Below are 27,791 nucleotides of genomic sequence, written 5' to 3'. Positions count from 1 at the left end.
TACATACATAGTATTAAAAATTCAAGGCTTATAAAAATAGCAGGGCATCATCTCATCTCACATCCAGTTCCTAGCCTTTCAGTTCAGTTCAGTTCAGTTTAGTGGCTCAGTCGTGTCCGACTCTCCGCGACTCCATGAATCACAGCACGCCAGGCCTCCCTGTCCATCACCAACTCCCGGAGTTCACTCAAACTCATGTCCACAGAGTCGGTGATGCCATCCAGCCATCTCATTCTCTGTCATCCCCTTCTTCTCCCGCCCCCAACCTTTCCCAGCATCAGTCTTTTCCAGTGAGTCAACTCGTCGCATGAGGTGGCCAAAGTATTGCAGTTTCAGCTTTAGCATCAGTCCTTTCAATGAACACCCAGGATTGATCTCCCTTAGAATGGACTGGTTGGATCTCCGTGCAGTCCAAGGGACTCTCAAGAGTCTTCTCCAACACCACAGTTCAAAAGCATCAATTCTTCAGCGATCAGCTTTCTTCACAGTCCAACTCTCACATCCATCAGTTCAGTCACTCAGTCGTGTCCGACTCTTTGCGACCCCATGAACCACAGCACGCCAGGCCTCCCTGTCCATCACCAACTCCCGGAGTTCACTCAAACTCATGTCCATCGAGTCAGTGATGCCATTCAGCCACCTCATTCTCTGTCATCCCCATCTCCTCCTACCCCCAATCCCTCCCAGCATCAGACTCTTTTCCAGTGAGTCAACTCGCTCGCATCCATAGGGGCAGTCTATTTCAGTTCTTTCAGCTGTTTGTTCTGTTGTGCCTTTATTTGTCCAAGTCGGTTCTGCTTTTTGTTGGCTTTTTATTTTAGACAGTAACTATTCACTTCCTTCTAAGAATAAAGAGGATTAGTCATCTTATACATATTTCTTCTTCTCTATTCTTCCTTTTATAGGATATCAGGTTTTGGAGGGGGGGAGTTCTTTATTTAGTATTAAAAATTTTATGACTATGCAAATTTTTTTGCAGCTGTGTCACAAGATTCACTATGATCGTATTTCTTTTCTTTTTCAACTTAATGTTTTCTCAATTATCTGAGTTTGAAATTTTATGTACTTTGTGCCTATTAATTCATTTGCAATTCTCTGACAAATATAAACTTTAATATGGTTGGATACATCAGATAGTCAGATGATCTGTTATTTCCTTTTTCTTCTTGGAGACAACCTTCTGCCTATGTAGAATGCAGACTTTCAAATAATTTTCCTGTTTTTCAGTAATTGTTTTGTCTAGCTTTCAGTTTTGGCCTATGTTCCAAAGATCAGAGTCTGTGGTCCACCCTTTCCAGGGATGGTGAGAAGATCGGTTTTGGGGTGAAGCCACTTAAATGAACTTTGAACCAGTCATCTAGTTTCCAGCCGCACCCTGGATTTTTGTCTTCATCATGATTTCAGTACCTGAATCTCTCCAGCATGAGTCATCCTGCTGCTGCTTTTTTTAAAAAATTATGGTAATATGGTAAAATATACATAGCAGAATTTACCATTTAAATGTGTATTTCAGTGGCATTAAGTGCACTCACCTTGTTGTGTAACCATTACCACTGTCCCTTAATCTCTAGAGCATTTATATCATCCCTAACTGAAACTCAGTACCTATTAACCTGGAAATGCTCATTAACCCCCTACCCCCACCCCTAGCCCCTGGTGACCATTATTGTACATTTTGTGTTTATCAGCTTGATGACTTCTTCCTTCCTCCTTCCTGTCACCTCTTTTGGTCTAGTTAGTTTAGTTTCCTCTCCCCCACTGCCACATTTCTAGCATCCAGAATGTTATTAACTTCTCTTATTTGCTGTTGTGTCCTTCCCCATTCTCATATCCTTATGGATTTTATATTTCTAAAATGTCCTTTAAATTTTTAAGATGAGGTTTCAGGAAGGAGTCAAGGCCATTCATGCTTAACTGAAGGTCTGCTCCCCCCACCACAGTTCCTTATTATTAGTTTTAAAATTTAGGTTTTTCTAAAATTAGGAATTTAAATGCAAGTATGTTAGATAAAGGCAGTTTTGTAGCTGCGTTGGCTATAAAATTAAGCTTGATAGGTAGGCTCCTTCTTATTGGTGGTTCCCATAGTGTTGACAGGGGTTTAATCACTTGTACCTGTTGCAACCCCATACTCTCCTCCAGCCAACATAAGATGGTTCTTTTGTGTTGAGATATGTTCTCTGCTACTGCAGCAGTTTTCATAGCAGTGAGAAACTGACCCTTCTGTGGGGAGTGATTTTGGGAGACAGACTATTTCCTACAAATTCCCTTAGAAGTCTGACTCAAGGTGTGGTTGAGGTATTTCCTCCTCTCTGCAACTTCTCTGAATGCTCTTCGTTTCGTTTCGTTCCGTCGCTCAGTCGTGTCCGACTCTTTGCGACCCCATGGACTGTAGCCTACCAGGCTTCTCCGTCCATGGGATTCTCCAGGTAAGAATACCGGAGTGGGTTACCATTTCCTTCTCCAGGGGATCTTCCCGACCCAGGGACCGAACCCAGGTCTCCCGCATTGGAGGCAGACGCTTTAACCTCTGAGCCACCAGGGAAGCCCTAGGCAGAACTAATTACTCCTTCTGTGCCCTGACACTTGTGAATAATTCTGTTTTAGTCTCACTAGGGTAGATCTGTGTAACTAGAAATCTGCCTTACATTGATCTTTCTCCAACTTTTCATACCTCGTATTTCTCAAAGTTTGGAGAATGCTCCCACATTTTGATAGTTTTTGATCTATAATAAATAACTCTTTACCTAATGAGTAAATAATACATTTGGATTGGTTGGATTTCCTATTTCCTGGAAAGCATACTGTCATTGTGCCCTGTACCACCAGTGTTCACGGAAAGCTATTCAGTGCGCTTTGCTTGATATTCAGAGTCAATTTTGTGTAGTGATTAGAAGTGTGGCCAGAATTTGTTGTTCAGTCGCTCAGTCATGTCTGACTATGCCACCCTATGTACTGCAGCATGTCAGGCTTCCCTGTCCTTGACTGTCTTCTGGAGCTTGCTCAAACTCATGTCCACTGAGTCAGTGATGCCATTCAACCATCTCATCCTCTGTTGTCCCCTTCTCCTCCTGCCTTCATTCTTTCCCAGCATCAGGGTCTTTTCAAATGAGTCAACTCTTCGCAACAGGTGGCCAAAGTATTGGAGCTTCAGCTTCAGCATCAGTCCTTCCAGTGAATATTCAGGACTGATTTCCTTTAGGATTGACTGGTTGGATCTCCTTGCAGTCCAAGGGAATTTAATAAGAGTCTTCTCCAACACCACAGTTCAAAAGCATCAATTCTTTGGCGTTCATCCTTCTTTCTGGTCCAACTTTCATGTCCATACTTGACTACTGGGAAAACCACAGCTTTGACTGTATGGACCTTTGTTGACAAAGTAATGGCCAGAATACCTAGGTTCAGAAAAAGTGGCCAGAATACCTCGATTCAAAAAAACAAGCAAGTTTCTTTTTTTTGGCCCCACTTGCATGGCATATGGGATCTTATACCCCAGCCAGGAAATAAGTGGAAGTAAGTGTGCCCCCTGCAGTGGAAACACAGAGTCTTAACCACTGGACCAGAAGTCCCCAAACAAGCAACTTCAATCTTTCTCTGTTTGAGTTTACCTATGGAATAGAGGTAATAGTAATAATAATATAATGTAGTGTAGTAAAGTTTAAATTAATACATCTAAAGTACTAATTCAGTGCCTGCTGGCGGATTGTTTTGTGGTCAGTTTTTTAAATTTTTCTGGGGACATTGCCTGCTATAATATCATTAGAATTTGATGAAAATCAATGATGATTTTTGACAGAAAATCAAAGTAAAAGAAATCTAGTTATTATTAAAATATACAGCTCTCTGAATTTTCTACATGTTCTGAAATGATTTCCATGGACAATAGCAGATTAAGACATACAGGTAAATTGGAAGAAACAGTGTCTTCAGTATATGCTATATACCTACTAAAATACTATATTTTAAAAATATACTATAAGGTATCCAAAGTCTTTTTAACACATGGAAATATATTGAATGGCAGTGTTAATGTTCATGTTCTTTTCTCCCTAAAAAGAGTTTTATGCAGCCCACTAATGAATTTGATATCTGGCACAGTGTTGTCTTCTAATTTGAGAGCCTGCTCTGTTTATTTCTCTCTTCAGAGACTGTGTACTACGGGGAGAGAAACCTCTATTCAGCAGTCATGAGAAAACTTGCTCATGTGCCAAGGCATCGTGGATAACGGGAGAATAAGGCATAGCTGTTTTTCTTAAGGAGCCATAATCTCTTCGTCAGTTCAGCAATATTAAAGTCAGATGTTCTGGCAGACCGTATTCCGACTATTGGACCCAGAATTCCATTTATAATGCTTTATAAATGTGAAATAAAACTGCGCAGAGATTTATGTACAAGGTGTTCATTAAAATACTAATTATAAAAGCAATGAAAAAAGATATGACTTTTGGTACATCCATTATATTTTCCAGACTTTCAATTAGAGGCATGCTGTTACTTATATAATTAAACTTTTATTTAAAAAAAAAATCTGGTGGATTTACATGGGAGGATGGATAGAGGGTTAGGTCATTTGAATTGCTCAGTACATTAAAGGGAGTGATAAAGTGCTCAGGTCCACGTTGGAGCCCAGTTCCACACTGATTGTATGTATGTATGACTCTGGCAAGTTGGTTCTTTACAATTTCTATAAACTTGTTTTTTGTAATGCAGGAGATCTGAGTTCAATCCCTGGGTTGGGAAGATCCTCTGGAGAAGGGAATGACAACCCAGTCCAGTATTCTTGCCTGGGAAACTCCATGGACAGAGGAGCCTGGTGGGCCACAGCCCATGGGGTCACAGAGTTGGACTCGACTGAGTGACTAACACACGTTTGTCATGAGGACTAAACAAAACTGTGCATACGTGCTCAGTTGCTTCGGTCATGTCCAGCTCTGTGACAGTATGGACTGTAGCCTGCCATACTCCTCTGTCCATGGGGTTCTCCAAGCAAGAATACTGGAGTGGGTTGCCATGCCCTTCTCCAGAGGATCTTCCTGACCCAGGGATCCAACCTCCCTCTCCTATGACTCTTGGATTGAAGGCGGATTCTTTACTGCTGAGCCACTGGGGAAGCCCAAATGAAACTGTATGTAACCTTAAAAATAAAATAAATAGCTCAGTAAATCTTTGTGGCTCTACTGTTGTTTTTCCCTCCTTAATTATTCTCTGTAACACGCCTCCTGTCAATTTAAACCAGAAATGGCAATATTTTGCCTGGTCTCATAACTCCCATTGCTTTGTAATAGCCATCTAGAGGTTTCTGTGGCTTTTGGCAACTTCTGCAGAGCTGTCACCTGTTACCTGTGTCAGCCAATTTTGAAGAAGGGGAACTAGTAGCACATGTGCCTTCAGTTCAGTTCAGTCGCTTAGTCATGTCTGACTCTCTGCAACCCCATGAATCACAGCACACCAGGCCTCCCTGTCCATCACCAACTCCCAGAGTTCACTCAAACTCATGTCCATCTAGTCGGTGATGCCATCCAGCCATCTCATACTTGGTCGTCCCCTTCTCCTCCCGCCCCCAACCTTTCCCAGCATCAGAGTCTTTTCCAGTGAGTCAACTCGTCACATGAGGTGACCAAAGTATTGGAGTTTCAGCTTTAGCATAAGTCCTTCCAATGAATACCCAGGATTGATCTCCTTTAGAATGGACTGGTTGGATTTCCTTGCAGTCCAAGGGACTCTCAAGAGTCTTCTCCAGCACCACAGTTCAAAACCATCAATTCTTTGGCCATCAGCTTTCTTCATAGTCCAACTCTCACATCCATACATGACCTCTGGAAAAACCATAGCCTTGACTAAACGGACCTTGGTTGGCAAAGTAATGTCTCTGCTTTTTAAGATGCTATCTGGGTTGGTCATAACTTTCCTTCCAAGGAGTAAGCGTCTTTTAATTTCATGGCTGCAATCAGCATCTGCAGTGATTTTGGAGCCCGAAAAAACAAAGTCTGACACTGTTTCCACTGTTTCCCCATCTATTTCCCATGAAGTGATGGGACCAGATGCCATGATCTTCGTTTTCTGAATGTTGAGCTTCAAGCCGACCTATATGCACTCTCCTCTTTCACTTTCATCAAGAGGTCTTTGAGTTTCTCTTCACTTTCTGCCATAAGGGTGGTGTCATCTGCATATCTGAGGTTATTGATATTTCTCCCGGCAATCTTGATTCCAGCTTCTGCTTCTTCCAGCCCAGCGTTCCTCATGATGTACTCTGCATATAAGTTAAATAAGCAGGGTGACAATATACAACCTTGACGTACTCCTTTTCCTATTTGGAACCAGTCTGTTGTTCCATGTCCAGTTCTAACTGTTGCTTCCTGACCTGCATATAGGTTTCTCAAGAGGCAGGTCAGGTGGTCTGGGATTCCCATCTCTTTCAGAATGTTCCACAGTTTGTTGTGATCCACACAGTCAAAGGCTTTGGCATAGTCAATGAAGCAGAAATAGATGTTTTTCTGGAACTCTTTTGCTTTCTCCATGATCCAGCGGATGTTGGCAATTTGATCTCTGGTGCCTCTGCCTTTTAGGTTTGCCATTTTGCTGTAAACCTTGTTTCTTTATACATATATTCTCTCTTTGTTCTCTTTTGGGTATCATGTATTTTTTGTTCTTGGCCCTTGTTTTGATGGGGAGTATGTTAGCTTCGTGATTAGCTGGGTTGTGAAGATCTTTTTTGTACAGATTTTCTGTGTATTCTTGCCACCTCTTCTTAATATCTTCTGCTTCTGTCACGTCCATACCATGTCTGTCCTTTATTGAGCCCATCTTTGCATGCTTTTCCCATGAAGTGATGGGACTGGATGTCATGATCTTAGTTTTCTGAATGTTGAGCTTTAAGCCAACTTTTTCACTCTCCTCTTTCACTTTTATCAAGAGGCTCTTTAGTTCTTCTTCGCTTTCTGCCATAAGGCTGGTGTCATCTGCATATCTGAGGTTATTGATATTTCTCCCAGGAATCTTGATTCCTGCTTGTGCTTCATCCAGCCCAGCGTTTCTCTGGATGTTGGCAATTTGATTTCTGCTACCTTTAATATGACCAAATACAAAGAAACTTTTCCATAAGGGATTATGGTGTCTTTTAGGATAGGTAGATTATGACCAGAAAAATACAACAGGTTTTTTGTTACTGTTAAATACCGTAAATTGAAATTCATGGTATTTAGTATAAGTTATGTTCTAATAGCAGCCAGGAAATAACAACCAATAAATTATTACTGGTGATTAGTGAAACATCCCTCAGCACATAGGCAAAACTGATTTTTACACTTCTTGGGAGTTATGGATACTATGAAAAATTTTTACTTGATGATTTTTTCTACACTGATAAGTCCAGGGTATTTATAAATTATCATAAAACAAAACTTTATATTAAAGAGTATTAAAAGTTGACTTTTAAAATTGCCTTGGAGTTAGTATTTTTTTGTTATTTTAAATATAAGAATTAACACCATGTGGTGTGCAGTTAACTTTATTTTGACTGTTTGAAGGGCATGCAGTTTTAATGACACACTCAGCTAGGAATCAAAAGATCGGTTCCTTGAGTAACTTAACTCTCAGGGTCACAACAGCTTCTGTCTTATAACGTAGCTCTAACTGTGTCATGAGCCCTAAAATTCTGTGGCCTTTTTTTTTTTCTTTCACAGATCTCTTTCAAAATTCAGTTTTTTTCTGCTGAGTTTTTAATATGGTAAGTATAGGTTAGATGTCAGTATACATTTCTAAATGCTTGATTCTTTTTTCCAGATTTTAGTCCGAAAAGACTATCACTTTTTAAAGATTGCTCTTTTGTTTAGATTACTCTTTTATTCATTAAAACATAGTTCTGACTCTATATGGTAGCAGGTTCCTGGGATGAAAAAAAAAGTTTAGACCTCCGTTTTCTTAATTCCCACAAACCTTATATTACATTTATTTTGACATATAATGTAATTAACAGATTTGAGCTTAACATTCTAAACAATGGAAAAAGCATTACTGAACTACAAAATAGCCAGGCAGAGAAATCTGGCAGAGGGAAAGGATTATTTTATGTACTGAAAAATTAGCCTGTGGCAATCAGGCACTGACTGGCTCTGCACTGTTTCAACAGAGAATTAAGTGGTTGTATCATACAAATATTTTGCTGAGTTATTTGATAAGATAGGTATATCTAAGGCCTTTTAATGATAATTTAAAAATTTGGTCTTTAAAATAACCCTTAAGAGGAGGAGGGAATCCCTTGGTTATAGGATCCCAAGGAAAAAATCTGCTGGCAAGAAAGCCCTTGGGAATACAGCAAGGGTAGTCTCAGGCAAGTTGGGATAATTTCTGTTTACCGTGGTGGGACTTACTTCTTTGCATATAGGTATTTTCCAGTGTCATTATTTCTCCTTGACTGTGTTCCTTAGAAGTAAATCTAAAATAGATTAGGCATTTCTCATATTCTAAATTAGGGGAATTATCCAAAATTTATAAAACTAAGATTTTCAAGACCTCACAGGATAAATCCATTGGTTGAAAGTGTACATTACTTTTGTATTTCTTTGGAGAGATTAAAAACAGTCTTTTTCCCCCCTGTGAGTTTGGGGCAGGTGAGAATGGATTGTTTCAGTCAGAAATTTTGGTGGCAGTAAAAACCAATTAAAGCATATTGTGAATTTTAAAAGAATATTGGATGGAGCTCAGTGGCTCATCAAATTGTTTTGAGAGTTAGAGAACCAGATTCAGGACTAAGCAGCCAGAAACAATGCCCAAAATCACATTGCACAACGATTCCCATGAGGGTGCCTGTACCATCTAGAGACAGACTGGCAGACGCCGCAGCCCGCCCCAGTGACACTGCCAGCACTGGTTGACTCCAAGTGCTGCTGCCTCTGCCCTAGACTTGACCTTCCTGCAGTTGCTCCACCATTAGTATCAGAGAGAGTTCCTTGTGGTCTCTTCTCCTGCTTTTAGTTGCCCATTTCTGCTCTGGGCTGGGCTTTTTGTGTTCGGCAGAGCCCATGTCCTAGCTATACAGGACATGTGGAAATGTGTCTCACCTTTTGAAATCATAAAATGGTGTGAGGTTCTTAAATTTAAGATGTGGGAAACTCTTTGACTTTCTAAAATCATAAGGTGGGGAAGTTCCCAAACTTAATAAGGGAGTTCAGATGCAAGGCAGACAAAAAAAATGATAAGCATTGACTGGATTTAATGTTTTACATGTAATGTGTGCTGAGCTCTCACTGTGTGCTAGGTACCATGCAAATTTGTCTTATAAGCATTATCACAGGCCATCCTTACAACATTAGAAATGAAGTGATAAGGGGAGACAGTAAGTAACCAGGCTAAGATCACACAGTTAGTCATTATAGAGCTGGGACATGAACTCAAAGTTGATTCCAAAGCCTGTGCTCATAACTGCTGTACTAAACTTTTTTTTTTTTTTAATATTTATTTATTTGGCTGCGCCGTTTCTTAGTTCCAACATGCAAACTCAGCTGTGACATGTGGGATCTAGTTCCCTGACCAGGGATCGAACCAGAGCCCCCTGCATTGGAAGCATGGAGCCTTAGCCACTGGACCACCAGGGAGGTCCTTAAATTAACTCTTTTAATAACCCTTCTCCCAACATATTTCACTCAAACTCCTGTAAATAAATCTGTTAGAGTAACTCTACTAAGTTTATTAGTTTGTATTATATGTCTGTGTATTTAGGCATTTTAAAGGAAATGAAAATTTATGGCTTTAATTTTATCTATTGTCAACTAATTGAATGATTTTTTTCTGTTTTTCATTTTGTGGCTATTTTTCTAATTTGCCACAGGCTACAATCTGATAAAATGTTTTCTTTCTGAGTATTGGTGCTTGGAAGCCAGTAATTGAGTATAAGAGCTGTTAGCAAGAAGAAGAGGGGACATAGCATGGCCAAGATTGAGGAGGGAGGAAATAACACCTCCCCCCCCACACACACAGCCCTGGGAGAGGGAGGGATGGAGACAAACATATATATGGAAGCAATGAGGGGGACATGCACATTATCAGTTGATAGGTTGAAAATGATGAAACTCCTCTTCTACTTTAGGAAAGTTGTTGAGGTTTTTTTTTCTTTTTTTAAATTTAGAATCAGTGCTTTCTTTAAACAATTTTAAGCCTTTGGACCAGTTTGTATTTTAAATTAACTTATGTGAACTCCGGGAGCTGGTGATGGACAGGGAGGCCTGGCGTGCTGTGATTCATGGGGTTGCGGAGAGTCGGACACGACTGAGCGACTGAACTGAACTGAACTGAACTGAACTTCTATTTTAAAGCTTAAAAGTGATGTCTAGGAGTAATAAATAGGAACTGTTATTTAACTTGGGGCATATCCAGCTTGATTTGGGGGGAAATCATGAAGACATACTCTTGTGGTTACCATGATGTCACCCAAGCTAGAGTATTTCTTCATGAACCAAAACTCTTGTTAATTATTCCTTTAGTATGAGTTTGTCTGCTCTACAGACTTTTCTGTGCTACTAAAACAGCATTTTATTTTTTTGGGCTCCAAAATCACTGCAGATGCTGATTGCAGCTATGAAATTAAAAGACGCTTACTCCTTGGAAGGAAAGTTATGACCAACCTAGATAGCATATTAAAAAGCAGAGACATTACTTTGCCAACAAAGGTCCGTCTAGTCAAGGTTATGGTTTTTCCCGTGGTCATGTATGGATGTGAGAGTTGAACTGTGAAGAAAGCTGATCGCCGAAGAATTGATGGTTTTGAACTGTGGTGCTGGAGAAGACTCTTGAGAGTCCCTTGGACTGCAAGGAGATCTAACCAGTCCATTCTAAAGGAGATCAATCCTGGGTGTTCATTGGAAGGACTGATGCTGAAACTGAAACTGCAATACTTTGGCCTCCTCATGTGACGAGTTGACTCACTGGAAAAGACTCTGATGCTGGGAAAGGTTGGGAGTGGGAGGAGAAGGGGACAACAGAGAATGAGATGGCTGGATGGCATCACCGACTTGATGGACATGAGTTTGAGTGAACTCCGGTAGTTGGGATAGACAGGGAGGCCTGGCGTGCTGTGATTCATGGGGTCGCAGAGAGTCGGACATGACTGAGTGACTGAACTGAACTGAACTGAACACAGCACTTTATAATAATGTTATTTTGTTCACTTGTACCTTTGGGACTAAATGGGAGGCTGTAATTTTTGTGAAATTGAATAGACCAAGTGCCCTTTCACACACATACTCTTGTAGAAGTCTAAATGTGAGTTGGTACTAGAGAAATACTTAATGTAAGATAAATGTCCATGAAATTAAAAGTGAGTTTTGTTCTCTTTAAGTATTACATTTTTAATACTGAATATATTATGCCTTTCTCCTTATCCTAATCTAATCTTTCCTAGAATATAAATCTAAATTTGAGAACTCATTTCTCTATGATTTTTTTTTTTTTTTTTGGTTCAGTGCAGGCTGTATATAATGGGTTTTTGTCTAAATGCAGTTGATATTATATATATAGTCTGCTGTTCTACTCCTTTACTTTGAGATTTATTCCTCTGTCATGAACAGGTTTAGTGGACCAGCAATCCTCAAATGGGCAGTAGTTCTTTCATGAAACTACGAAGTTGAAAACAGGATGTTGGCATATACACTCTTTCTTATCTTTATAAACATTAGCTAATGGTGCATTTAATTAGTCATCTAAGTAAAAAAATGCCATACTGGGCCAAAGCAGTGATCCATCTGGCATAGACTGTCCTAAAGAACTGTATCAAGGAATCAGATTACGTACTGGAATTCTGTCATCCCTAAAGGATACATATTCCATTTCTGACTTCCCTTAACTTGTGTACTGTATTCAGAATAGATCTTTCTGATTTTATATATATATGAGGGCTTCCCTGGTAGCTCAGACGGTAAAGTGTCTGCCTACAGTGCAGAAGACCTGGGTTCGATCCCTGGGTCAGGAAGATCCCCTGGAGAAGGAAATGGCAACCCACTCCAGTATTCATGCCTGGAAAATCCCATGGACCGAGGAGCCTGGTGGGTTACAGTCCATGGGTCACAAAGAGTCAGACACGACTGAGCGACTTTGCTTCACTTCATATATACTATGTATGTATTAAGCTAAAGCACCTATTTTAGATTTGTTGGAATTGGTAATTCTAGGGTAAAATACTGTTTGTAATATGAACTTCACATCTTTCCTTGCTTATTTGCTGCTTCATTTTCTTCACCTTTAAAGTATAAAATGATTTCACAGGTTTCTCCCCCCGTCTCAAAATCTGTTGTGTTATTTCTAATATGGCCAATTTATGAAGCTTGTCTTTCTCACCCTCCTTCTTACCATTTCCCCCCCCACATACCATTTAAATATAGAATTTTAAGGAAATTATGTATCACTGTAGTGAAGAAGGACAAAGTTATAGAGGGTCACTGAATTCCTTTGAATTATCAGATGGCTGTATGTGAAACTTTGTGGAATTTAGGAAGAAACAATATTTCATAGCTGTAGCTCAGAGAAAACAGGTATAGCTTATTTGAGTCCCCTGGGTTATGGGCTTACTGAAGGTTCTATCGTGAAACATGAATTCTGCTTTTCATTTTGTTGAAAACTGATTGAAAGCATCGGTCATTCTTTCTTTCATTTTCCTTTGTGAAGTGCCCACCATGAGAAATTAAGTTTGATTGTGGGGAAAATTTGTGTCTATTACATTTGTTGAAAATATTTAGAGTCTAGCAGAACTACTAAAGAATGGAAATAGTAGTTTCCTGATAGCAGATAAAGAAGGAATTTAGAAAAAAAGTATAACTGTTCTAGGTTGACTTCTATTTTTGAATTACTGATTATCCCCTAGAATATACAAGGGCCAAAGTTAGCTTTATAAAAATTGTTTCTGTTTTTGAGGAAGTTAATGCAGTTGGGTTAACAGTTTGTGGGGACACATGCTTATTACAGTATCTTCAAGAAGAGACTATCAAATACTCTTGGTGTTCAAAAAACTCAACCCCCTGGAATAGTCAAAGTAAATCTACCTTCATACCAAACTACTCTCCATAGTGAGTATTTTTTTGTGTTATGTTAAAAACTCATGAAAAACAGTAAAGCCACAAGCTCTGTGCTGTTTAGATTTGTATATATCTCTTCATTATATATAATGTTGAAGACATAGAAGAAAACTAACTCGGGAGATACATACCTTAAATGTTCTACATAGACTCAAATGTTAAGATGTCTTTTTAATTTTTTTAACTAAGAAATATATTTTATTATCATGGCCAGAATGTGAGTAGCACGTTTGTATATAAAACAAAAGTTTTAATGGAATTCCTTGGCGGTCCATTGGTTAAGACTTTGCCTTCCAATGTAGGGGGTGCAGGTTCGCTCCCACATGCCTCTGGGCTAAAAAACCGAAACATAAAACAGGAGCAATATTGTAACAACTTCAAGAAAGACTTTTAAAAAGTTTTTAAAAGTAACAGTTATTCATGTTGCGTACCAGAGGAAGGAAGGGAGGGAGAGAGACAAACACTTAACTATAGGGAGAGGAGGTGTGTTTGATAAAGCTTCGGGAAACAACAGATACTCTATATGCTGTGCACTTCCATTTTGTTAAAATGCAAAACAAAACAGCACACACTGCAGGTGAAAGCTGTATTATTTAAAATTAGTGCCCTGGAAGAGTGTGTCCTCCTCTTCCCTCCGTCATTCTTAACCATTAGTGCAGTGATTTGAGAATGTGAGGGAGGTTTCTTTTTTTAGGTGTTAATGTATGCTGAAAATTCCCAGGACACAATCAGGTATTAGAAGACAAAATCAAGGTATTAATTAGGCCTTTGGGAATTTTAAATCATGAATCTGTTGAGTCTCTGTTCTGTGTTAAGCAGTAAGCTATTTAAATGGCGTGTTTTTTAGTCAATGGGGATAATTTGTTCCAAGGAATCTTCATGTTCTCCAAATAACAGGACATTTCCTGGGTAATGTGTCTTGATAGTTAAGTAATCACCTTGATTTTTATTTTATAATAGGTATGATGCTTTCATTGTTTGATAGGCAATGCATGCATCTAGTAACAAATGTACAATTTAGAAAAAAGTATGATATGTTAAAAATCAGATTATATTGAGTATAAAGAACTGCAGTCTTGAAAAACAGTTACCCTCCAATTAAAAATAAAATTGCTTCTGGGTAAATAGAAACAAGAATAAAAAGAACTGAAGTCAATAAGTGTTATAGTGTCAGGAAGGTGTTCCACATGAGAGAATTTTCCAGAAAAGGAAAATTAGGAATCATAACTAATAATCTTGTTGTAAATTTTAAGAAATTAATGAAAAATTTTAATGTATGTATGTGTGTGCATATATCTATATATCAAGAGAGAAAGAGACAGAAGTATTCATCCAGAAAAGTACAGACACTATTTTGATCAGTATCTGTGTTACCTACTCTATTAAATCTTAACATTTTCCCCCTGACTTCTCAGAGAACATGGAATAGCTATCAGATACTTAGGGGTAATTCAGGTTAATCATTATGAAGTGAAGTGAAGTGAAGTCACTCAGTCGTGTCCGACTCTTTGTGACCCCATGGACTGTAGCCCACCAGGCTCCTCCGTCCATGAGATTCTCCAGGCAAGAATACTGGAGTGGGCTGCCATTTCTTCAGTGAATACTAATTAGTGAGCTGTGCTCTTACTCAGTTCTGTTAGAGATAAATGTAGCATATTCTTCTGGTTCATCCCTAATGCTACATGTTTCTTATTAATGTATAACAGTGGGGCTTCCTCTTTTGCATTCTTGTTTAAAGCAACTTTGGAAGAATAGAACAGATTTCTCAAATGAGCAACCTGGAGTTACATGTTATTTCTGTGGGGCAAATGTGGTATTTGTGACTAATCATTTTATTCTAGTTTAGTGCAGATTGTAACAGTGAAAAAGGGAGACTGAGATTTTGCATTCTGAAGCTGTTTCTTTCTGGTTTGGACAAGTTATTTAACCACTCTGTTTTATTAATCCCTTTCCCATAGGGAAGTTCTGAGAATTAAGCAAGCTAATATAAATATCTGGCACACTGAAGTTGCTCAGTAAAATTTCCTTTAATATCACTAGCCTTTTTTTTAAGTGGTTGAAGTCTGATTTCCAATGAGTGGGGGCATTGCTGCACAACAGTATTCAAGAGTTCTCTTCACCTCCCTCCCCAAACAAAGCAGATTTTAACATTAGATTCATCATCCCACTCTTAGAGCCCCAGCTGGTTGTTTTCATTATACTTTTGGTTTATTTTTGTATATGATGTCTGATAGGCACTTAACAAATGCTTTGTGAGCCTTAAACTAAGTGAAAATAGATTGTTCAGATGAAAGGTATGTGGATAAGTCAGTTTTGGGGCAAATCTAGAGAACTCTTGCCAGAACTGGTATCTTTTGTTTTGGTCTTCAGAGACTGTTAAATATGATCACTGAGTCATACTTGTTTTCTCTGTCCCCTGGCTATCTCTCTTAGGACCCTAAAGCTTGCCAGCCACACACAGGATGTTTAAAAGGCAGAGTAGGCCTTAGCCCACAGGGAGTTTGTTTATTTTTAAAAAATTATTAAGTTCAAACATCCCTACCATGTCATAGCTAGTCTAGTCATGTTGGTGTTATTGAGTTCCTTTGATTCTTTCTGGTGATCATGGTGCCTAAAGGTAACAGATAAATTTGAAAGAGTCAAACTTTTTCTGAGTTTACTTGGAATTTTATAATGTATTCTCCAACAGATCCCTACAGGAGTGGGAGGAAAGGGAATGCCATTTATTTTGCTAGCTGCTTTTTAATGGAACTCATATACTTCAGATCTTTCACCACTTCTTTCGGGTTATGATACAGATGATTTAAAAACAAAATCAAACCTGAAAAAAAAAAGCCACCCACATTATGGCAGCTGTATTTTCATTAATTCTTTGAAGTTGTTAACATAAAAATCTTTTAAAAAGGACAGTATACCTTCATAGATGTTTAAAGAAAAGAAAGAAGAAGTGAAGTCGCTCAGTCTTGTCCAGCTCTTTGCAACCCCATGGACTGTAGCCTACCAGGCTCCTCTGTCCATGGAATTTTCCAGGCAAGAGTACTGGAGTGGGTTGCCTTTTCCTTCTCCAGGGGATCTTCCTGACCCAGGGATCGAACCCAGGTCTCCTGCATTGCAGACAGACGTTTTACCATCTGAGCCACCAGGGAACCCCATAGATGTTTAGAACAAGATTATTCTTGTTCAGTTGCTCAGTCGTGTCTGACTCTGCAACCCCATGGACTGCAGCATGCCAGGCTTCCTTGCCCTTCACTGTCTCCTGAAGTTTGCTCAGATTCATGTCCATTGAGTCGGTGATGCTATCTGCCCATCTAATCCTCTGCCACCCTCTTCTCCTTTGGCTTTCAGTCTTTCCCAGCATCAGGGTCTTTTCCAGTGAGTCAGCTCTTTGCATCAGGTTGCCAGAGTTTTGGAGCTTCAGCATCAGTCCTTGCAGTGAATATTCAGGATTGATTTCCTTTAGGATTGACAGCTTTAATTTCCTTGCTGTCCAAGGGACTTTCAAGAGTCTTCTCGAGCATCACTATTCAAAAGCATTAATTCTTTGATGCTCAGCTTTCTTTATGGTCAAACTCTCACATCTGTACATGACAATTGGAAAAACCATCGCTTTGACTATATGGGCCTTTGTCAGCAGAGTGACAGCTCTGCTTTGTAATACACTATCTAGGTTTGTCATAGATTTCCTTCCAAGGAGCAGACATCTTTCAGTTTCTTGGCTGCAGTCACCATCTGCGGTGGTTTTGGAGCCCAATAAGATAAAATTTGTCACTGCTTCACTGCCATGAAGTGATGGGACCAGATGCTAAGATCTTAGTTTTTGAATGTTGAGTTTTAAGTCAGCTTTTTCATTGATTCAGTGATTATCATCTTCAAAATTTTTGACTGACTTCTTACATATTCTCTGCCACATAATGAAATCCAAGGCAGATATTTCGGGTTTGCCTAGGGTACCAAATGGAGAAGGAAATGGCAACCCATTCCAGTATTCTTGCCTGGAGAATCCCATGGACAGAGGAGTCTGGTGGACTGCTGTCCATGGGGTCGTACAGAGTCGGACATGACTGAAGCGACTTAGCATGCATGCATGCATTGGAGAAGGAAATGGTAACCCGCTCCAGTGTTCTTGGCTTGAGAATCCCAGGGACGGAGGAGTCTGGTGGGCTGCCGTCTGTGGGGTCACACAGAGTCGGACACGACTGAAGCGACTTAGTAGCAGCAGCAGGGTACCAGGGTATATCTCTTTAATGAGATGACTTAAAAACCAAGTCTTAAAGGAAGTAAAGGAGGAGTTAATTAGTACAACTCCTGAGTGTCGAAGTGAGAATGTGCTTGATGAGTTTAAGAAAAGAGGCCAGTGTGGCTAGAATGGAGTAAACAAGAGGGAGAGTGGTAGGAGGTGAGGTTAGGGAGATAGGGAAGGGAAGTATCAGATCATAGTCCTTACAGTCTTTGTAAGGATTTCGGCTTTTAGATTGGTGTGAAGTGAGTGAAAGTTACTCAGTTGTGTCTGACTCTTGGTGACCCCATAGCCCACCAGGCTCCTCTGTCCATGGAGTTTTCCAGGCAAGAATATTGGAGTGGGTTGCCATTCCCTTCTCCAGGGGATCTTCCCGACCCAGGGATCGAACCCAGGTCTCTTGCACTGCAGGCAGATTCTTTATTATCTGAACAACCAGGGAATCTTCTTAGACTGGTGAGATGGACTCAATTAGAGGATTTGAGCAGAAGACTGCTGTGATCTGATTTTCTTTTGAAAAGAACTAGTCTGACTGTCTTGTTGAGGTGAGCAAGGGAAGCAGCTAGGAGATCAGATGGAGAACTATTAATGCAGATGAGAACTAAGACAGCCTGGACCATTGTAAGAGTGGAGGTTGTGGAAGTGGTAATATTATGGATTTTTTTTGAAATTGAAACTCCCAGGATAAATGTTAGTTTTATTTTTTCATTAATGATTGTAAAATGGGTATTTTATAATTCTGTCATTCTTTCTACATTCATTATTTGAAATCCTATAAAAGATTGCTTTCACTTATTGATGATCTGGTTACTCTGGGGTACCTTTCATGTAAGAACAGCAGGATGGATACTTGGTTCTTTTCCATTATTAGTTTTCAGGGTAATTACTTCTTGCTCTAGTAACTGTGAAAGATGATGATGGATTTTTAAAAATACATTTAATGTTTCAGTCAGTGGTAGACGTTATAATTTTGATGTTCAAAATGTCATTATCATTTGATGTTCATCTGACTTTAAAACATGTCTTCAGAGTAAAAACTGTGAGATATATTCTGAGAAGAATAACTTCCATTCCTATCTTCTACAACCTGCTTTCTCTTTCTCTATAGATAATTATTTAAAAAGGATTTTGGTTTATCCTTCCACTGTTTTTTGAAAGGAAGAAAAGCAATTTTATAGTAATATTTGTATTTCCCCTCAGTTTTTTACTGAAAGAGCAGCATTGTGTGGAATACTAATTCAGCTACAGGATGGGAAGTATTGGGTACTGCGGGGTTCCTTGAAGGTTTTTCTTGAGATCAGTCAGGTTTTCACCCCATATAAAAGATTTTTTCTTATATTCCTCGCTGTCTCCATAACAGAGAACGTGAGTATTAAGTCGCTTCAGTGGTGTCTGACACTTTGTGACCCCATGGAATATAGCCCACCAGGCTCCTCCGTCCTTGGGATTCTCCAGGCAAGAATACTGGGGTTGCCATTTCCTTCTCCAGTGGACCCTCCAGATCCAGGGATCAAAGCTGCATGTCTTCCATCTCCTGCATTGGCAGGCGTGTTCTTTACCACTAGTGCTACAGGGGAAGTCCCACAACAGAGAGCATACATGTTTAAAGAGAAAAAGGCCCTCATCCACGCCATTTGGCAACATTTAGGAAAATTGCATATCCAGCAATTCTCTTCTAGGAGTCTTACCCAGAGGTTGCAGTAATAAAATCACAAAATATATGGCTTTATTCTGTTCCTTGAAGCTTGGGGTCCATGTCTTGATTGTCTTTTAGTTGTGGACTTTGTTGGAGAAAAGAAACAATATAATGATGTATTCAGTAGTCAGCACTAACATTAATGGTGTATGTTTGAAGAAATGATGTTTTGAAATGTTGCCACTTTGACATGCTGTCAGGTTAAATGTTTCATCAATTAACATTAATCATTCATAATTTTATTTATTCTTTCTGTGACTGTTTACTGAGCACTTAGAGCATGACAGTCATTGTCTTAGATGCGCGAGAGATAGCACTAAATAACGAGAGAAAAATCTGCTCTGGAGCTTAGGTTTTTGTAGATGTGAGGGGGAAAATAGACACGCTTAATAAATAAGCAATTATTTTCTTGTTTTCAAACATTCAATTTTAGGAATTCCCTGGCTATCCAGTGGTTAGGCTTCAGCACTTTCACTGCCATGGGCCTGAGTTCCATACCTGGTCAGGGAACTAAGATCCCTTAAGCTGCAAGGCGAGGCCAAAGAAAAGGCCCAAAAGCCAAACGTGCAACTTCAGGATTCCTCTTCTTTTCTCGTTTTCCCGTTGATAAGTGGCATCCTTAGGAATTGCAAGATTGGTGGGTGAAAGGGGTTGAGGACTGAAAACACTGTTGATGTTTATACTAGGTGTGTACATAACGGTTTCGTTCTGGGGCCCTCCCACCTCATCCTCAACCCTGTTAATTTTTTTTAGAAGCTTGGTTAAGAACTCTTTTGACCGTTCCCTGTAGTCACTAGTTAGGTAATTGTCCTTAAAGATTTCTTATTTTTGTTATAATATGTTCTTAATTACTACATCTTTATTTCAGAAATGACCATTAAGAAGTAGATGCCCAGATGCAAAAGTGATGAAACAGTCAATTTGTCATAAAGTAAGATGCAGCTGTGGCTTTTCAACCAGATTAGTAAGTGTATACATTTAAAATTCTTTTTTAGCTTTATACTTACTTTGTCTACTTTGAAAAACATTTAATAAAAAATATAGTTGACTTTAAAAAAAGTGTCAACTTGTATTTTTGTTTTTGTTTTGGATTGCTGTACAAATTCAAGCATATAGCTCTAGAAAATGTATGTCTTAGCTGTACCTTTTTAAGAGCTATAAAGGTAATATAAAATTTTAGTTTTGAGGAAATATAAGAAAAAGTGTCACTGTAATACTGCTGTCCAAATACAGCCACTCTTAAAATTTTTAGATATTTGTTTCCCTTTTGATCTTTGTTCTGCACATTAAAAAGAAAAACAACTTATGATAATAGTGTTGTAAAGAATATGCCTTTTGTATATATTTTAAAATTAAGTTTGTTAAGATGTTTCTTCCTGGCAATAAAAATACCCGTCAGTACAGAGTTTCTTATTGGAGTGATGAAAATGTTCTAGATTTTCTAAAATTTTCTAAAATTACGTGGTGATGATGGTTGCATAACTTTGTGATTACAGTAAAAACCTCTGAATGTTACATATTAAAGAGATATATTTTATGACATATATACTATAGCTAAAACAAAAAGTACACTTTAGAATATCAAATCTTGGCAAGAGTAAAATCTGATTAAGTACTGATGTCTTAGACTATGAAAACATGTCATTCATTATTATGTATGTTATTATGTACTTAGCAAAAATGATTTGTCAGTAGAATCATAAGTATTTTTATAATACAATAGTCAATTTTATAATAAATGTTTTAATGAAGATAATAAAGGCTTTTATTATTTGAGACTTAATGTCTCTTAAGCTTTTTAATACCAAATGTTGTAATAATCCAAATGTGCCAGCATTTTGTAACTTCATTTTCAGAAGACTTTCTGGTTGAAACTAACATTTCAACTTTTCTCCCTGAAATTTTTTTAGGGACAAAATTGTATCTATTTTTCTCAGAAGAGAATTCCACAAGGTAAGACATTGTTAATAAAATAATAAAATAAATGTAGGCTTAATTGCTCTGGATTTTTTTTTTATCCTTTCCCCATACTTATTTCATGTCTTAATTATTACAAGATTCTCATACATTTATTGGCACTTCTTTTACTACTTCAGAATTTGCTAGCAGGACACAGGTTATCTTATTTAAAGTTAGGATTAAAAGGATCTGATTAAAATAGTCACCTTGAAACTCAAATACTGCTTTTCATAGTCAGGGCTCATTCCCAGCATCTTTAGGAGTAGGTTTAACCATTTTGAGTAAAAAGTTCTTTTTTTCATTGAGGCCCTTTTACCTCAGTGGATAGTGGTATCTAAGTGGCTTCACTTAGATGGGTTCATTGGAACTCTCTTAGGGGTTGTAAGTTAAAGGAGATTATTAGCTATGCTTCTATCTATGGAAAATGTATAACTCCTTTATTTAAAAAGTGGAATGCTTCCTACCAGGTAAGTAGTAACAGAGTGAGCAACATCTAGTATTTAAAAAAAAATTTCTGAATGATCACCTTTACAGTGGAGTTTAAATCATCATTGATATACATTATTATTCTCTCTAGATTTATAAAGGATGAAATGTTCAAGTGAATAGATAGTAAAATTTCATTATCAGTGTGCTTACCCTCTACCAGATAACTTAAAATCAATTGCTTGGCAGCATTAAGAACTTTGGTTAAGTTTTCTCAGGAACTTTTGGCATAGGTAGTAGCGATCACTATAGATTAATTCAACCTGTCAGATCAAATAACTTTCTCATTTTTTCTCCTTTTTCAGTATCCTCTGTCCTGAGGGGAACACGCACACTCAACACACATCTTTTTTACCTATTTTTGTATCTGCCACAGATTTAGTTAATCAAGTCAGTTTTTATCCTGATAACTGAAAATAAAGGGGACCCATTAGCTGATAAGGAGGAAGGGAGAGCGAATTACCAAGCTTTCATTTCCAAGTTTCTCGTGAAACTCTTTTTCCTTACATTTTTCTTCTACTTATAGAGGGTTAAGGGAGGGGATCCTTGAACCGTTGAATAGCACTGTCTTATCTTCCAGGGCGTTACTGAAAGGCAGTACTTCAGGAGAGATCCAGATCCTTCTTTTCCTGGACCACAATGCTTAAAACGGAAATTTCAAAAAATTTAATCTTAGTAAACCGATCTGTTACATCTTTGACACTGTTCTTTTGGCAAATAAAATTTAAATGTCCGACATCAGTAAAAAGTATGATACAATGATGATGTATATCTTGTGTATATATATGTTGTCTATGCCCATAGGGTTCCCCTATATGTATTCAGTAGATCTATATTTTTGTACGTATCCAGATGTTTTCATAATTTTTTTAGAGTAAATATAATCTTAAAAAGATTATTCACATTTATATAGTATCATTCTGCTACACAGTTATAGGTATTAAAAAGACATGACAAGTTAAATTATTGCTAACCCTACACTTAAAAATGATAAATTTTATGTTACATATATTTTATCAGAATTTTAAAAGTTATTTAAAATTTGGGGCAACTTTTGTTTCTTACGAAAGAGGATGGCTTTGTCTGCAGTACCAGTCTGTTGTTGTTGCCTCTGTCAAGAGGCCCTCTTCTGCCACTACTCCTCTAGCTCCTGGCAGTGACACTTCCCTTTACCTTCAGACAGAGGAGTGGTAGCAGTCTAGCCTCCACCGTTGCTAAGCCTGGGGAATACCCCGTAACCCTGCCACAGTCCTGTAACACAGGTTTAACTTCTGCTCTCCACTGAAGACAAAGGAGGAAAGGCAGAGGATTTCATGTTGACTTCAGAGTTGTACATCAAAACACGTGTTGCTGCTTATGAGACACAACATAATTTAGGTGCATACAGAATTTAAAATGCACAAACATTTGCACCTTTTTTATGCTAGCTATTGTACCTTATTTTGGAGTGCCATTTAAAAAGAAAAGTGTCAAGCTGAGAGCTGAAGAAAAAGTAATCCTTACAAAATACTACTATACTGAAATGGGAACATGTCCTGAAGTGTCAGGGTGATAAAAAGGACCCACAGACAACCATGGATTTAAATAAAGTGGTAATAATTCAGTAGTGGTCACTGATGGGATGAATGATTACTGAATGATGAGACAGAGGCCATGTATCTAAGCAGTCACATGATTATCTTATTCAATACTAAAGTACTAGTTTTTAACCTCACGATTAGGAATAGTGACTTAGCGATATTCCTCTGTTTGTGTCATATTCATTTATCATTGATTGATTAAAGCATTGTTGTTCCATTTTCTAACTAGCCCCTATATCAGTGACCTTTAAATGTATTTGTTGTGTATCCTTTAGTTTTTATCTTATTAAAGGTTTTAGTAGTTTATATGCATATATTTTAATAATACTTTAGGTATTAATCTGATTCTTATAGTCCCCTCCACCTTCCTCTTTCTTATTTTTTTCCTAAGATCTGACTGAGAAGTCATCTAATTTGTTTTGTCCAACTGGTACATTGTATTCCAGGTTGTTTGTTAGATGTAAAATTTCTTAAAGGTACAAGCCACATAAAATGAACATTTAAGTTTCATTTAAGTAAAGATCAGTTTATGCTTATTTCTTTATATTAGAATTGAAGTTAAGAATTAGAACAGAAGTTAGGATCCTGTGGAAGATTATAGGAAATATAAACATCTATTTAGAAGAGTGTCTATCTAGGAGTCTGTTAGAATTTTCAAAGAAAAGGATTGTAGGGCCTAAGAGAAGCATACTTTTTTTTTTCCTTCCTAGAAACAGTATGTTAAAATGCTTAGGTCTCAATATTAGCTGGCGAAAGCCCAATAGTTCAAAGATAATACCAGTAATATTAGAGAATCTGCTCATTATTTATTGCTTGTTAATTAATTTCTGCATTAAATTATATATGAACATTCATCTTCTTTTTTTTGTTACTTCATTGAAGCAGAATCATGTTCTTTGAATCCCCATCAGTGAATCTTAACACAGAGTAAGAACAGTACAAATGCAAGATTCTAAGTTTGAGATGCAGAGAGACATTTTCATCTGTGGTAAGCACAGTGTCAGCAGAAGTAACTTCTCTTGGATCCCCTAACTATATACTATAAGTGGAAACTTCGGAATCTCCCAGTTTGTGGTGATGATGTGCGTTGTAGTCATGAAGAGGGGAGAGGGAGAAACTCCTAGGAGGGGATAAGATGGACCCTGACATTAAGGAGGATAATGACAGCACTGATCATATGAGAGAGGGGCTTCTATCAGATGGAAAAAGATAATGAGGTATTTGGGAGCAGTGTTTTTTTGGTGGAAGGAGGATCTTAGGGGATGGAGGAAATGTGGAATTAATTCAGTAGTGGAATGGAAAAGGGTCAGGGAATTCACATCTGCTAAAAGCCAATATTGAGGCTTTTTAAAAGAAGTAGTTAAGGCAATGGCAAGCCACTCCAGTACTGTTGCCTAGAAAATCCCATGGATGGAGGAGCCTGGTAGGCTGCAGTCCGTGGGGTCGCTAAGGGTCAGACACGACTGAGTGACTTCACTTTCACTTTTCACTTTCACACATTGGAGAAGGAAATGGCAACCCACTCCAGTGTTCTTGCCTGGAGAATCTCAGGGACGGGAGAGCCTGGTGGGCTTCCGTCTATGGGGTCACACTGAGTCGGACACGACTGAAGTGACTTAGCAGCAGCAGCAGCAGTTATTTGTATGTCAGCACTTAAATATTTGTAAAATCTTTGGTTGGAAGACTGGAACCTCTTGAAATGGATACTGATTTGGTATTCCATTCATTGTTGAATACTCCCTTGACTCTTTTTAAAAATAGCAATTCAGGGAATTAGACCTCAGGGAATATAGTCCCTTTGTCTGGTCTCTTAAACTTTGGAAGTTTTTGTATGGCATAATAATTTCATTATTTTTACATTGTTACGTTAACACATGCCATCAGTAGAACAAATAGTATTATCATTTTACAAATAAGGAAACCAGTCGTAAAATCAGCTTTAGTTTCTGTTTACTAATCTACATTGCCACCCTATCAGTGGATATTTTGCTCTGTATAAAAGATGTAATAAAAAACACACATATACACGCAAAAATATAACCAGTAAATGATGTAGATGGTATTCATTGAACTTAACCTTCACTATAACAGTACTTAATAAATTTATATGGATTTTGCCCATATTAAAATTATTTCAGCAATTTTCTAACTTAGAACAAACACACAAATACTGTGAATTTTTTTAGTTTGAACATGCCTGTTTTACTTAAAAATAAAGTGTTTAATTTTGACCAGTGGGAATTAGATTCCTTTTGTGGGTATGGAACAAACAATTTGATCTCACATATTTCAGAATATGGTAGCCCTTTCCCTCCCCCAATAATATGTTTTTAGTATGAAAGTCAGGCAAACTGTATCATAAACCTATATATTTAATCTGAGAGACTTACTTTGGTTCAGGCCCGGCCTTAGTGGTACACACACAGATCAAGGCTGGTTTTGAGTAATCCATTGCTGTACTAGGTCATTCCAGGTTTCGAGGGTCCTGGAATTATACTAGTCATTTGGTTCAATATCTGGTTTACATTTGAGCCTGTGGAAAGATTTCACATGTAGGTGGAGAGATAAAGGGAAACAGATCGACTCATAGCCTATTAAATGGACTGAAGTTACAGCACTTTGAAGCTTAGCAATGTTGTTGTTCAAAAATAGTCTATGACAGGTCTTCCTGACTGATTTCTTATTGTATATTAAGGCTTCAGATGTTCTGGTTCAGATTAAGTAAATTTTAACTTTCAAAAACGGAGATAGCTGTATCTTTTTATAAAATGCAGTTATTTCATGTACCTTTTTGTTTCATGTTCCACTCTTTCTGAGAATTCCATTTTAGTTGCTTTGATTTTATTTTTTAGCCATTTGGTTTTAGATTAAAAACCAAAAAGCAAAACTCAAAGTAGGTTGAAGCTCAACACAAATTGCTGCCGCAGAACAAAAGTGCTGATCAAGTTAAATCAACCCCTGCAATGTGTATTGAAAGGAAAACCTCTCCTCTCCCCCAATTTGAAGAACAAGCATTTTCCCTGCCAAGAAGGGCTGACTTTAAATGGAGCAGCTGTCCATATTAGGAGCATAGGGTTGCTAAGGTGACCATGGCTGTTTGGAGAAGAATGCCGCTGAGAGGGCAAGTTCTTGATGTGTGAGCTGAGGGAAGGAATGTGGTGTGATTGTGCATCATTCCTCCTAATCACATGCTCACAGAGTGCTGTGTGGGCAGCATGTAGAAACCACAAGTCTGAGTGCGGGAGCTTGTGTGTGGTTAAAATAGCTTTGTTTTCATGTGAGCCAGAGGCTTACAGTTTAGGTTTAAAATGTTTACCTTGTGTATATGTTATGTGTGTGTTTTGGGTAAAGGGAAGGGTGTTCTGTGGTGGATGAAATGGGAATGAGTTTATTTTGCTCAACAGGCTTATACTTTCACGTTGATAAAAAAATTTATCTTGAGATACATGTTCTTTCTGACATATCCCTTTCAGTCATGTATACTGTGATAATAGTTTCCCAAGTGAATGAGGTGTTCCTGATAATTGTTTATTTTGTACTTTTAACTTTAGAATTATTTGGAAGTACTAAGGATACGTTGTCTAGTTGGGAATCTTATTGACATAGGTCTTAGTAATGATTTTTTGTATCTGACCCTGAAAGCAAAAGCAGCAAAAGCAAAAATAAGTGGGATTACATCAGACTAAAAACTTCTCAGCAAAGGAAACCCATCACGGAACAACAGCAAAAAAGGCAACCTCCTGAGTAGGAGAAAATACTTGCAAATCATATATCTGATCAGGGGTTAATATCCAAAATATATGAAGAACTCATATAATTCCATAGCAAAAAACAATCCAGTTAAAAAATGGGCAGAAAATCCAAATGGACGTTTTTCACCAGGAAGACATACAAATGGCCAGCAAGTACATGAAAAGATGCTTTATGTCATTAATCATCAGGAAAATGCAAATTCAAGCCACAATGAGATAGCACCTCACACCTGCTAGAATGACTAATCAGTAAGACTAGAATTAAGAGATGTTGGTGAGGATGTGGAAGAAGGGGAAACCCTTGTGTATGTTGGTGGGAATGTAAATTGTTGCAGCCACTATGGTAAACAGTATAGAGGATCCTCAAATTAAAACTAAAACTACATTGTGTGCATGCATGCTAAGTTGTTTCAGTCGTGTCTGATTCTTTGCAGCCCTGTGGACTGTAGTTTGCCAGGCTCCTCTGTCCATGGGATTCTCCAGGCAAGAATACTGGAGTGGGTTGCTGTGCCCTTCTCCAAGAACTACCATATGATCTAGCTTTGGGGTATTTATCTGAAGAAGATAAAAGCACCAGCTCAAAAAGATATATGCACCTCCCCATGTTCAAGATATCGAAATAATAGCCAAGATATGGAAATAATAGCCAAGATATGGAAATAATGTAAGTGTCCATGATGGATTAATGGATAACAAAGTGGTATTTATATACAATGGATTATTATTCAGCCATAAAAAGAAAGAAATCTTGACATTTGTAACATGGATTGACTTGAGGGCATTAAGTAAAGGAAGTTAGTAAAAGACTTATCAGTAAAAGAATTTCTTATATGTGGAATCTAAAAACAAAGAAACCAGTCACCCACACCTCACCGTGCCCAGCTCATAGATAGAAGAGTGCAGTGGTTGTCAGAGGCAGTGGGTGGAGGGTGGGAGAAATGGATTTTTTTTTTTTTTTTTTAGTTAAATTGAATTTTTTAAAAAAAGAACATTAGATAAGTCCTATTAGAGGGACATTCAACA

General features: G+C 38.1%; 1 protein-coding gene across 5 annotated transcripts in view; it reads left to right on the top strand.

Annotated features, from left to right (window-relative positions):
- The window catches only part of FRS2 (fibroblast growth factor receptor substrate 2), a 113,769-nt gene that overhangs the window by 41,026 nt on the left and 44,952 nt on the right, over positions 1-27,791 (top strand). For 4 of the 5 annotated variants that reach the window (XM_055396714.2, XM_055396715.2, XM_055396718.2 and 1 more), the window contains 2 exons: positions 19,860-19,955; positions 20,902-20,944. In XM_055396714.2, coding sequence (XP_055252689.1) covers positions 19,899-19,955; positions 20,902-20,944 — 100 coding nt within the window. In that variant the 5' untranslated portion in view covers positions 19,860-19,898. Of the gene's footprint in view, positions 1-7,696; positions 7,724-19,859; positions 19,956-20,901; positions 20,945-27,791 lie in introns of those variants that run through there. The other variant, XM_088837004.1, reaches the window with a different exon arrangement.

Source organism: Moschus berezovskii, chromosome 6 (genome assembly GCF_049115385.1).
Source record: "Moschus berezovskii isolate FMDL1 chromosome 6, NW_MosBer_1.0, whole genome shotgun sequence".
Taxonomy (NCBI): Eukaryota; Metazoa; Chordata; class Mammalia; order Artiodactyla; family Moschidae; genus Moschus; species Moschus berezovskii.
Note: the sequence above shows the minus strand (reverse complement) of the source record. Positions and strands in the feature narration are given on the sequence as shown.